Source organism: Ovis aries, chromosome 14, assembly GCF_016772045.2.
Source record: "Ovis aries strain OAR_USU_Benz2616 breed Rambouillet chromosome 14, ARS-UI_Ramb_v3.0, whole genome shotgun sequence".
Classification (NCBI taxonomy): Eukaryota; Metazoa; Chordata; class Mammalia; order Artiodactyla; family Bovidae; genus Ovis; species Ovis aries.
In genome coordinates, this window is record NC_056067.1 from 47046915 (window position 1) to 47060318 (window position 13404).

Sequence of the window (13404 nt, forward strand, 5' to 3'; positions counted from 1 at the left end):
ATTTAGAGATGGCTGATACTGCCTCTCTAGGGAAAAGATTTTGCATATCATCCTAAGTCAAATTTCAGTTACATTACACTGATAGCTTGAAATTGCCTGTGGTGGGACTGTTTATACCATAGACACTGGCAAACACTATAAATCAGGGCTGGATGTGTTAGGTGTGTGTCTTTGTAGAGCTGGTTGTTAAACATTTACCAGTACTGTACTGCATAAACTTACTTTTTCTGAGCCCTCCTTTTAAATTTTCAAGTTTTATAACTATTTTAGAGTTCTTTAAACCATCTTTACTGGGTGAAATTTTCAGTTTTTCTCTTAATTCTAGAAAATGTTTTGTTTTGTGGTCAAAGGAACTTTTTTCTTATTTGTTTTAGATTTGGACTCAAGATATGAAATAACCAGCAATGGAAAAGCATATATTTATAAAAAACGTTCATCTCTTACTCTACCTCACAGAATTGATAATGGAGAGAAACCATATGAATGTAAGGAATGTGGGAAGGCCTTTAGTCGTCATACAGACCTAAAAGTACATCAAGTAATTCATACTGGTGAGAAACCATATGAATGTAAGGAATGTGGGAAGGCCTTTAGTCGTTCTACAGATTTAAAAGTACATCAAGTAATTCATACTGGTGAGAAACCGTATGAATGTGAGGAATGTGGGAAGGCTTTTAGTCGTCTTACAGACTTTAAAGTACATAAGAGAATTCATACTGGTGAGAAACCCTATGAATGTGAACAGTGTGGGAAGGCTTTTAGTCGTGCCTCCAACCTTGCTCAACATGCCAGAATTCATACTGGTGAGAAATCCTATGAATGTAAGGAATGTGGGAAAGCCTTTAGTGATGTTGGAACACTTAAAATACATCAGAGAATTCATACTGGTGAGAAACCGTATGAATGTAAGGAATGTGGGAAGGCCTTTAGTCAAGCCTCAAACCTCATACAACATGACAGGATTCATACTGGTGAAAAACCCTATGAATGTAAAGACTGTGGGAAGGCCTTTAGTCATGCTTCACATCTTGTTAGACATGAGAGAATTCATACTGGTAAGAAACCCTATGAATGTAAGGAGTGTGGGAAGGCTTTTAGGAGTAGCCATCAACTTACTATACACCATAGATTTCATACTGGTGAGAAACCGTATGAATGTGAGGCATGTGGGAAGGCCTTTAGTGTGTATGGACGACTTACTCGACATCAGAGTATTCACAGTGGTGAGAGACCTTTTGAATGTAACAAATGTGGGAAGTGCTTTAGGCTCAGTTCAAGCCTTAAAGTACACCAGAGTATTCATACTGGTGAGAAACCCTTTAGATGCCACAAATGTGGGAAGTCCTTTAGGCTTAGTTCAATGCTTAAGGTACATCACAGAATTCACACTGGAGAGAGACTTTGTGGGATATATGTATAGTAGACAGTGGAATTATACAACTTGTAATGAAGAGAATGTGAGAAGGATTTTATATGGTTCAGTTCTTATAAGGCATCAAATAATTTAGGAACTCCTGGGAATTCAAGCAATGTTTGATGTTTTTCAGTTATGACCCAAATACTGTTCACCTCTAGAGAATTTATATTGTACTTTATATTAACAAGTCTTTTATGGCATTTCCCTTTTGTTACTATTCACTGAGTGACCAAGCTCTTTGGCCAAGGTTGCAAAGCAGATAAGTGCCTCCAGTTCCCTGGTTGGGGAATTAAGATCCAGCAAGCCACACAGCATGGCCAAAAAAGGAAAAAAGAAAAATAACCTTCCAACAAAGAAAAGTCCTGGGCCTGGTGGCTTCACTGGTGAATTTAAACAAGAACTAATACCAGTCTTTCTCAAACTTTTCAAAAAAGTTTAAGAGGAGGGAATACTTCCTAACTGATTCTGTGAGACCAGCACAACCCTGTTAACAAAACTACTAAAAAACCACTACAGTAAAGAAAACTACAGAACAATGTCTCTTATGATCATTTATTCATAATTCAAAAATCCTCAACAAAGTACTAGCAAACAGAATTCTGCAGCATATTAAAAGGATTATACACAATCACCAAATGAATTTATTCCTAGAATGCAAGCATGGTTCATCATGTGAAAGTTCACCAATGTAATATGGCACATCAGCAAAATGAAGGGAAAAAACATGATCATGTCAACTGATACAAAAAAAGGATTTGACAAAATTCAACACCCCTTTATAATAAAAACACTCAACAAAATAGGAATAGAAGGAAATCATCTCCATTGTAACAAAAGGTATATATGAAATTATCTCCACATAGTAAAAGCTATATGAAAGACCAATAGGAAGCATCAGTTCAGTTCAGTCGCTCAGTCGTGTCCAACTCTTTGCGACCCCATGAATCACAGCACGCCAGGCCTCCCTGTTCATCTGTCCATCACCAATTCCCGGAGTTCACCCAAACTCATGTCCATCAAGTCGGTGATACCATCCAGCCATCTCATCCTCTGTCGTCCCCTTCTCCTCCTGCCCCCAATCCCTCCCAGCATCAGAGTCTTTTCCAATGAGTCAGCTCTTCACATGAGGTGGCCAAAGTGCTGGAGTTTCAGCTTTAGCATCATTCCTTCCAAAGAAATCCCAGGGCTGATCTTCAGAATGGACTAGTTGGATCTCCTTGCAGTCCAAGGGACTCTCAAGAGTCTTCTCCAACACCACACCACAGTTCAAAAGCATTAGTTCTTTGGTGCTCGGCTTTCTTCACAGTCCAACTCTCACATCCATACATGACCACTGGAAAAACCGTAGCCTTGAGTAGACAGACCTTTGTTGGCAAAATAATGTCTCTGCTTTAGAATCTGCTATCTAGGTTGGTTATAACTTTCCTTCCAAGGAGTAAGTGTCTTTTAGTTTCATGGCTACAGTTACCATCTGCAGTGATTTTGGAGCCTAGAAAAATAAAGTCTGACGCTGTTTCCACTGTTTCTCCATCTATTTCCCATGAAGTGATGGGGCCAGATGCCATGATCTTAGTTTTCTGAATGTTGAGCTTTAAACCAACTTTTTCACTCTCCTCTTTCATCAAGAGGCTTTTAAGTTCCTCTTCACTTTCTGCCATAAGGGTGGTGTCATATGCATATCTGAGGTTATTGATATTTCTCCTGTCAGTCTTGATTCCAGCTTGTACTTCTTCCAGCCCAGCGTTTCTCATGATGTACTACTCTGCATATAAGTTAAATAAGCAGGGTGACAATATACAGCCTTGATGTACTTCTTTTCCTATTTGGAACCAGTCTGTTGTTCCATGTCCACTTCTAACTGTTGCTTCCTGGCCTGCATATAGGTTTCTCAAGAAGCAGGTCAGGTGGTCTGGAATTCCCATCTCTTTCAGAATTTTCCACAGTTTATTGTGATTCACACAGTCAAAGGCTTTGACATAGTCAATAAAGCAGAAGTGGATGTTTTTCTGGAACTCTCTTGCTTTTTCAATGATCCAGCAGATGTTGGCAATTTGATCTCTGGTTCTTCTGCCTTTTCTAAAACCAGCTTGAGCATCTGGAAGTTCATGGTTCACATATTGCTGAAGCCTGACTTGGAGAATTTTTAGCATAATACTTGATAAAAGATTTTTATCTAACATCAAGAAACAAGACAAGCATGTCTGCTTATACCACTTCTATTCAAAACAGCACTGAAAGGTCACAGCAGATCATTATGCAAGAAAAACAAAGGCATCCAAATTGGAGAGGAAAAAGTAAAACGATCTCTGTTAATAGGTGACATGATATTATATGTAGAAAACCCTTGCTTTTTCCCTGGTGTGATTCCGTCCTGTGCCGCTGCTGGTTTGAATAGTAGTCATCTAATTCCGTCCGGCTTCTCTCCCACATAAGTGCATGCCGCCAACCCATGGAGGATTCAATGGACATGGACATGAGCCCCTTGAGGCCCCAGAACTATCTTTTCGGTTGTGAACTAAAGGCTGACAGAGATTATCACTTCAAGGTGGATAATGATGAAAATGAGCACCAGTTATCTTTAAGAACGGTCAGTTTAGGGGCTGGAGCAAAGGATGAGTTACACATTGTTGAAACAGAGGCGATGAATTATGAAGGCAGTCCAATTAAAGTAACACTGGCAACTTTGAAAATGTCTGTACAGCCAACGGTTTCTCTTGGGGGCTTTGAAATTACACCACCTGTGGTCTTACGGTTGAAGTGTGGTTCAGGGCCTGTGCATATCAGTGGACAGCACTTAGTAGCTGTGGAGGAAGATGCAGAGTCAGAAGAAGAGGAGGAGGAGGAGGTGAAACTCCTAAGTATATCTGGAAAGCGTTCTGCCCCTGGATGTGGTAGCAAGGTTCCCCAGAAAAAAGTAAAGCTTGCTGCTGATGAAGATGATGATAACGATGACAGTGATGATGAAGAAGATGATGATGATGACGATTTTGATGAGGAAGTTGAAGAAGAAGCTCCAGTAAAGAAATCTGTATGAGATACTCCAGCCAAAAACGCACAAAAATCAAACCAAAATGGAAAAGACTCAAAACCGTCAACACCAGGATCAAAAGGTCAAGAATCCTTCAAAAAACAGGAAAAAACACCTAAAACACCAAAAGGACCTAGCTCTGTAGAAGACATTAAAGCAAAAATGCAAGCAAGTATAGAAAAAGGTGGTTCCCTTCCCAAAGTGGAAGCCAAGTTTTTCAATTATGTGAAGAATTGTTTCCGGATGACTGACCAGGAGGCTATTCAAGATCTCTGGCAGTGGAGGAAGTCTCTTTAAGAAAATAGTTTAAACAGTTTGTTAAAAATTTTCCGTCTTATTTCATTTCTGTAACAGTTGATATCTGGCTGTCCTTTTTATAATGCAGAGTGAGAACTTTCCCTACCGTGTCTGATAAATGTTGTCCACGTTCCACTGCCAAGAATATGTTGTCCAAAATGCCTGTTTAGTTTTTAAAGATGGAACTCCACCCTTTGCTTGGTTTTAAGTATGTATGGAATGTTATGATAGGAATAGTAGTAGTGGTGGTCAGACAGGTGGGAATGCTGGGGAGACAAATATACATGTGAAATAAACTCAGTATTTTAATAAAAAAAAGAAAACCCTTAAGACTACAAAAGAAATCTGTTAGATTTGGTAAATGAACTCAGCAAAGTTTCAGGATGCAAAGTCAACATGTAGAAATCAGTTGCATTTCTGTACATTAACAACAAAAGGAATTTCAAAAACAAGTCCATTTATAATAGCATCAAAAAGGATGAAATAGTGAAATTAACCAAGGAAGTAAAAGTACAATGAAAGCTACAAAATCAATTACAGAAGACATAAATAAATGAAGAAACATCCCATGTTCATAGATTAGAAGACAATGTTATTAAAATGCCAGTGCTACCCAAAGCAATCTACAGATTCAAAGCAATCCCAATCAAAACCCCAATGATGCTTTTTGCAGAAATACAGAAACCCACCCTGAAATTCAAATGGAATCTCAAAAGGACCTCTAGTAGCCAAAATAATCTTGAACAAATCTAGAGGACTCACATTTCCTGATTTCAAAACTTACTATGAAACTTTAGTAATCAAAACAGGGCGGCATTTGCATAAAGACAGACATATCCACAAGTGGAATAGAATAGAGAGCCCATAAGTAAACCCTTACATATATAGTCAAATGATTTTGACAAAGCTGCCAAGACCATTCAATGAAGAAAGTACCCTTTTTCAACAACTACAGCTGGGAAAACTGGTTGTCTACACTGAAAAGAATGAAGCTGGACCCTTACCTAATGTCATGTACAACAACTATCTCAAAATAGACTGAGGACCTAAACACAAGACTTAGAACCTTTAGAATGAAACAGGAAAAATCCTTCATGACATTGGATTTGGCAGTGTTTTCTTGGATATGACATCAAAGACACAGCAAAAGAATTGGACTTGATGAAATTTTTTAAAAAAATTTGTATCAAAAGACAGTGTCCATTCAAACAATATCATTGAAACTAATGGAGTATCATTTTCAATAGGTAATTTTTGGAAATTACTTTTCTATAACTGTGTATCTTTTTCATTAGATGAGAATGTGTAGATCATTGTCACCTGAAGGAATAAAGAAAAGACAGACACTATCCACAGAGTAAAAAGGCAGTCCACAGAATGGGGGGAAATATTTGCAAATATGATAAGCAATTATATCCAGAATGTAGAGAAGCTTCTAAAACTCAACAACAATTTTTTAAAAATGGGTAAAAAACTTAAATAGACATTTCTCCAAAGAAGATATATGCATGGCAAATAAGCACATGAAAATATGCTTAACATCACTAATCATTAAGGAAATACAAGTCAAAACTACTGTGAGGTGCCATCTGACATCTATTAAGATCACTACATTGGGGAAAAAAAAAAAAAAAACAGAAAAAGAACAGTGTTGGAAAGGATATAGAGAAATTGGAACCTATCTGCACTACTGGTGGGAATGTAAAATGGTACAACCATTGTAGGAAACGTATGTAGTTTCCTCAAAAGGTTAAAAAGAGAAGTATGTATGATCCAGCTGTGGGTATAATTGAGGTCAGGGTCTTTTAAGAGCTAGTTATATACTGTTCATACCAGCATTGTTCACATTAGCTCTAACATAGAGGAAATCCAAGAGTCTGTAAGCTAAATGTGGTATATATATACAATGGAATATTCCTCAGCCTTTTAAAAGAAGGAAATTCAGTAATATGCCAAACAAAGATGAACTGTGAGGATATTTTGGTGAATGAAGTAAATTGTCACAAAAGGCGCATATTGAATGATTCCACTTACGTGAAGTACTTGGTCAAAAATCACTGAGCTTGTAATGGTGGTTGCCAGTGCCTGGGGAGAGTGGGGAATTACTGATTATGATTGATAAGTATAAAGTTTTAGTGTTAAAAAGTGAAGTTATAGGGTTCAATGGTAGTTATGACTACATATAATGTCACTGAAATGTATATTTAAAAATGGTTAAGATGGTAAATTTATGATATATGTATTTTTGAAAAATACAACAACAAAAATTCACAGACTTGATAGCTTTAATTTATCTTCTTACAGTTCTGGAGACAAGATGTCATCAAGTTTGGTTTCTTCTGAGGCCAGCCTCTTTGGCTTGCAGATGACTGCCTTCTCACTGTGTCCTCATGTGGCCTTTTGTCTGTGTGTGCGCATCTCTGTGGTCTCTCTGTATGTCCTAATCTTGCTGTAGTGACATTAGTATTAATAAGAGTGGATTAGGGCCCACCCAAATAGCCTTATTTTAGTTACTTCTTTTAAACCTTATCGCCAGATACAGTCACATTTTAAGGTCCTGAGGGTTAGGATTTCAATAGATCAATTTTGGGGAGGCACATAACACTGGTTCATAACACTGGTCAAACTGATAAAACGAGGTCTCAGGCATACAAAAAACTTTTAAGGCAAGATATTCCAAGGGATATTCCAGTTATTCCCAGAAACTGCTCAAGATCAATCCCTTCTTAGAATGTGTAGGATTGGGGCAAACCAAGGCTGAGGTATTAACCCTTTACTACAAGCTATGCAAGCACTAACTCAAAGCTAATTAAGAAAATAAAGATAACCGGAGATAAAGAGGAATAAAAAGGTGAACTCATCAGAAACACGCAGCAATTTAAAATTTTGTGTAAACCGAATAACATAACTTTAAAATATATGAAGTAAAAATGATAACAAAAAAAAAGAAATAGAAAAATTGGCAATTATAGTGGAGGACTTTAATGCACCTCTCTTAATGCACACATAGAGAATAAGTAGACAAAAGAGTCAATGAATATCTGAGTAACATGATGAATGAATTTCACATATATAGAATACCATACCCAGTAATGACTGAATACACACCTATTTTCCCATGCATATGGAACAATATATAAAAGTTGATCATAATTTTTGGTTGAGCCATAAGTTTCAATGCATTTTTAAAAGTTAGGATTGTTCAGGTCATGTCCTCAGAGTAGAAGGGATCCAGAGTTTTGTCTAGAAAAAAAAATTTTTTATGTTGAAATATTGAAAACTTTCCTCCGAGACTTAAAGAAAGACAAGATATCCATGGTCACCACTACTACTCAATATTGTATTGTAGAATTTAGCCATTGCAGAAGGCAAGTAGAAAAGACTTAAAGGTTGGAAAGGAAAAACTAAAATTTTATTATGTGTACATAGGGTATCTAAAAGGATTTCAGGTAGCTTAGAGGGAATGTATGAAATCAGTAAGGGTACTGGCTGTAATGTCAATATTTTTAAATTGTATATATGTACCAACAACAAACACTTTAAAATGTTGTTTTTAATTACAGTTTATAAGTATTAAAATCAAATACCTAGTAATAAATTAACAGAAGACATGCAAAACTTCCACACATAAAATTACGAACTAAATTGAGATGAAGTAATACTTAAAGAAATTAAAGAATATATACTTTGTAGATTGGGAAATTGTTAAAATAATTTCAGTTCTCTGCGATCTGAGTTGTATATTTATTGCATACTACTCACCCCAAAATACCATCAGGCTCTGTGTGTGTATAATGGACAAGCTGATTCTAAAATATACTTCGGGTTGCAAAGGAGGAAGAATAACTAAGACAAATTTCAAGAACCAGGAGGAGGAAGAGGGGAGGGATAAGAGCAACAACAAAACTGGAGGACGAGTACTAGCAGGCATCAACTCTTACTATCCATTGTGGCCTTGGAATTTCCCCTGCGGCCTTGGTCAAGGATAGACAGATCAGTGGAACTGTAGAGTACAGAAACAGACTCACACATGTAAGACAGAGTTAACACTTTGTTATAAGTTGGGAAAAGATTCTTTCTTGTAAGTATTGCTGGGTGAATTGAATATATTATGGAGAAAAATTTTGATGCCTACATTACCCTTTTCTCATAACCATACCCCCTCATTCATATGACTTGAAAGACTAAATCTGAGATAAACTTAAATCTGTAGGGGAAAAAATAGATTATGATTGTAGGTAGTAAATTTTTTCTCAAGTAGTGATAAAGTTTTTTTTTTTATATTGGTATATAGTTGATTTAGTAATTTCTTAAATAGAATATAAAAAATACAATGCCACTGAGGGGAAAATTGATGATCTGATCACATTGAACTTAAGAACTTGTATTTGTCAAAAGGCACTATAAATAATACACAAGAGGGTGGCACACCCACAGAGTGGGGAAAGATACTTGTAGTGCATATATCTGATGAAGACTTCTATCCAGAATGAAGAGTTCCAAATCAATATGAAAATGAGGAAAAGGCATGAACTGTACTTCACAAAAGGTAGATCCAGGAGACCCCAAAACATGAAAAGGTGCTCACCCTCGAGTTATTTTGCCTTATTTTAGTTTATCCAACTACTCATAGTTCCATTAAATTTGAAGTTACACCAAGATGTTTTATTGGGTTCTGATTGATCATTTTTGGAAAGAATACTTGTTGCCAAAGTATTATTAGGTGACGTTGTATACATTAGAAAGCATACAATGTTGGATTTTTCCAGTGTTCAGCTCTGTTCAGTTGCTCAGTCGTGTCCGACTCTTTGCAACCCCATGAATTGCAGCATGCCAAGCCTCCCTGTCCATCACCAACTCCCGGAGTTCACTCAGACTCACGTCCATCGAGTCGGTGATGCCATCCAGCCATCTTATCCTCTGTTATCCCTTTCTCCTCCTGTCCCCAATCCCTCCCAGCATCAGAGTCTTTTCCAATGTGAACATTTTTTATGTTTTAAGAGAAAGCTATCCTCCAAAAAAAAAGTTCATTTATTAAACCATTATGTTCATGCATGTGGATTTCTGTCTATAAAATGGGGATGTCCTTGAGTAGAGTCGAATAAAAACTGATGCTGGACTCATTTCTACATCCTTTTTCAGATCTTCTTTACAGAAATATTTCTCTCTGTGTTAGTCATGATACACTCCAGATATCTGCTAAATTAGCCCATTACTCTCACTTTGCATCCAACATCATTAGAATAAAAAATGTAAGGTATAATTTACAGCATAAATTCCTTCCCTTCATCTCATCAGTTAGGCTTAATTTAATTAAGATCTGATCATGGTAACTGTAATCAGAATTAACATCACTACATCAAATTTCCAGGTCATGTCTTGTTAGCAGCCCCTAATCCTTAATACATTTATTCCTATTGAGAGCTTATCTTACTATATTATAAGACACTTTAAAAACTATGTCAATTTAGTCTGTCACCTCAAATACTTTAATTGCAGGATCTGGTATGCTGTAGGTAATATAGTAAAGGTCTAATTGTTTTGTCCCAAATTCTATTTCTAGCAGTCAAGTTAGGGAAATATCTGTAGAAATATATGACATGAAAGGACATTCAACATATATTTTGGATAACTAAACATTAAAAACAAAATTCTAACAATAGGCAACAGATTAATTAATTTGGTTCTGCTATATGAAGATAAGTATACTATTGTTAGTCATAATGATTTTAGTCTGCATTAATTGCTGACGAATTAGTAGGTTTAAAATAAACATACATAATTTGGAGATGGTATCTTGTTGAAATTTAGATCATAGGGTCTCTTGTCAGATTTTTAAAATATGAAACTGAGTTCATAGTGTTTATGACATCTTAATGCCTTGTTTTTTCATTGATAAATGTAGAATATCACCTACTACTTATGAGTATTGTGAAAAAAGATACTCTATAAAATACCTAATAGTATTTTATCCCATTATATTAGTGTAAATTAGCTGGTTTTACTGATATGAAGATGTTACATGTCCTCAAATATAAAAGAGTCTTAATAGTACTGTTGTTATACTATTAATAAAATTTGTTTCTCATGCTTGCTATTTCTTATAGAGCTAATAACATCCACCCCAATTTAGTAGTTAAGTGGGAGAGTGCATTTATTCTTATTAAAGAAATTTATTTTTAATCAGAAAAGAGTTTTGAAATACAAACCCAACCCACATTGCCTGAGATTGGCCTTGGCTCAATTAATAGAACCTGAAACTGTAAGAAAAAAAAGGGAAAAGAGGCCTTTTTAAACTCAAGTGAGTAAACTTATTCCAATTGTTATTTATAAGCTAATAAGTTTTATATTGAAATACTTGATTCATGACTAGGTTTTAAAATGAAACTGAGATATCTGATTCTATCTTTATGCAAAAATTAATTTGTAAATGAGCTGTACTTATTCATTGGAAAAGACCCTCATGCTGGAAAAGATTGAAGGCAGGAGGAGAAGGGGATGACAGAGGATGGCATCACTGACTTGAAGGACTTGAGTTTGAGCAAGCTCCTGGAGCTGGTGATGGACAGGGAATCCTGGCATGCTGCAGTCCATGGGCTTGCAAAGAGTCAGACACAACTGAGTGACTGAACTGAACTGAAAGCAAAGTAACTACTTACAATTCAGACATTTCTAAATACAACAGAAGCTAACCTAAAGTTGGCAATTTGATCTCTGGTTCCTCTGCCTTTTCTAAAACCAGCTTGAACATCTGGAAGTTCACAGTTTACGTATTGCTGAAGCCTGGCTTGGAGAATTGTGAGCATTACTTTACTAGCGTGTGAGATGAGTGCAATTGTGCGGTAGTTTGAGCATTCTTTGGCATTGCCTTTCTTTGGGATTGGAATTAAAACTGACCTTTTCCAGTCCTGTGGCCACTGCTCAGTTTTCCAAATTTGCTGACAATAATACTGAGTGCAGCACTTTCACAGCATCATCTTTCAGGATTTGAAATACCTCAACTGGAATTCCATCACCTCCACTAGCTTTGTTTATAGTGATGGTTCCTAAGGCCCATTTGACTTCACATTCCAGGATGTCTGGCTCTAGGTGAGTGATCACACCATTGTGATTATCTTGGTCATGAAGATCTTTTTTGTACAGTTCTTCCGTGTATTCTTGCCACCTCTTCTTAATATCTTCTGCTTCTGTTAGGTCCATACCATTTCTGTCCTTTATCGAGCCCATCTTTGCATGAAATGTTCCCTTGGTATCTCTAATTTTCTTCAGATCTCTAGTCTTTCCCATTCTGTTGTTTTCCTCTATTTCTTTGCATTGTGCCTGACCTGGCTCTTGAGAAACCTATATGCAGGTCAGGAAGCAACAGTTAGAACTGGACATGGAACAACAGACTGGTTCCAAATAGGAAAAGGAGTACGTCAAGGCTGTATATTGTCACCCTGCTTATTTAACTTTTATGCAGAGTACATCATGAGAAACGTTGGGCTGGAAGAAGCACAAGGTGGAATCAAGATTGCCAGGAGAAATATCAATAACCTCAGATATGCAGATGACACCACCCTTATGGCAGAAAGTGAAGAAGAACTAAAGAGCCTCTTGATGAACATCAAAGAGGAGAGTGGAAAAGTTGGCCTAAAGCTCAACATTCAGAAAACTAAGATCATGGCATCTGGTCCCATCACTTCATGGCAAATAGATGGGGAAACAGTGGCTGACTTTATTTTTCTAGGCTCCAAAATCACTGCAGATGGTGATTGCAGCCATGAAATTAAAAGACGCTTACTCTTTGGAAGGAAAGTTATGACCAACCTAGATAGCAGATTCAAAAGCAGAGACATTACTTTGCCAACAAAGGTCTGTCTAGTCAAGGCTATGGTTTTTCCAGTAGTCATGTATGGATGTGAGAGTTGGACTGTGAAGAAAGCTGAGCACCGAAGAATTGATGCTTTTGAACTGTGGTGTTGGAGAAGACTCTTGAGAGTCCCTTGGACTGCAAGGAGATCCAACCAGTCCATTCTAAAGGAGATCAGTCCTGGGTGTTCATTGGAAGGAATGATGCTAAAGCTGAAGCTCCGGTACTTTGGCCACCTCATGTGAAGAGTTGACTCATTGGAAAAGACTCTGATGCTGGGAGGGATTGGGGGCAGGAGGAGAAGGGGACAACAGGATGAGATGGCTGGATGGCATCATGGACTCTATGGACATGAGTCTGAGTGAACTCCGGGAGTTGGTGATGGACGGGGAGGCCTGGCGTGCTGCAATTCATGGGGTCACAAAGAGTCAGACACGACTGAGCGATTGAACTGAACTGAACTGAACCTAAAGTTTGAAGGATCACATGACCCAGGACTAATTTTTTTTTAAATTTTATGAGTGAAAACATTTAAAATTTGTTGGTTTAATTAATACAGACATGTCTTTAGAGTCATCAGTATGAAGTATAATACATTGAATGTATATTACTGAAAGTCAGTTAATTCATAATATGTCTCAATTTATCAGCAAGAAATATTAACTTAGGATGATAATATTTTTGTAACTAATAATAGAGATAAGTGCAATAGAAGATTTTAGGTGAACTCTTCAGAAATAATTATGTTTTGGTTTTTCCATATTTTGGGTAACTTAAAACTCTAGAAGATGTAATAGGCATACAGAAGGA

General features: G+C 36.9%; 1 protein-coding gene and 1 pseudogene across 3 annotated transcripts in view; both read left to right on the forward strand.

Moving 5' to 3' along the window:
- The window catches only part of LOC101109901 (zinc finger protein 607-like), a 54100-nt gene that overhangs the window by 19082 nt on the left and 21614 nt on the right, over positions 1 to 13404 (forward strand). For 2 of the 3 annotated variants that reach the window (XM_012190360.5, XM_060398560.1), the window contains exon 5: positions 375 to 5065. In XM_012190360.5, the coding sequence (XP_012045750.2) occupies positions 375 to 1420 (1046 nt within the window). In that variant the 3' untranslated portion in view covers positions 1421 to 5065. Of the gene's footprint in view, positions 1 to 374; positions 5066 to 13404 lie in introns of those variants that run through there. The other variant, XM_042230906.1, reaches the window with a different exon arrangement.
- On the forward strand, positions 3767 to 7015 carry LOC101109636 (nucleophosmin-like; annotated as a pseudogene).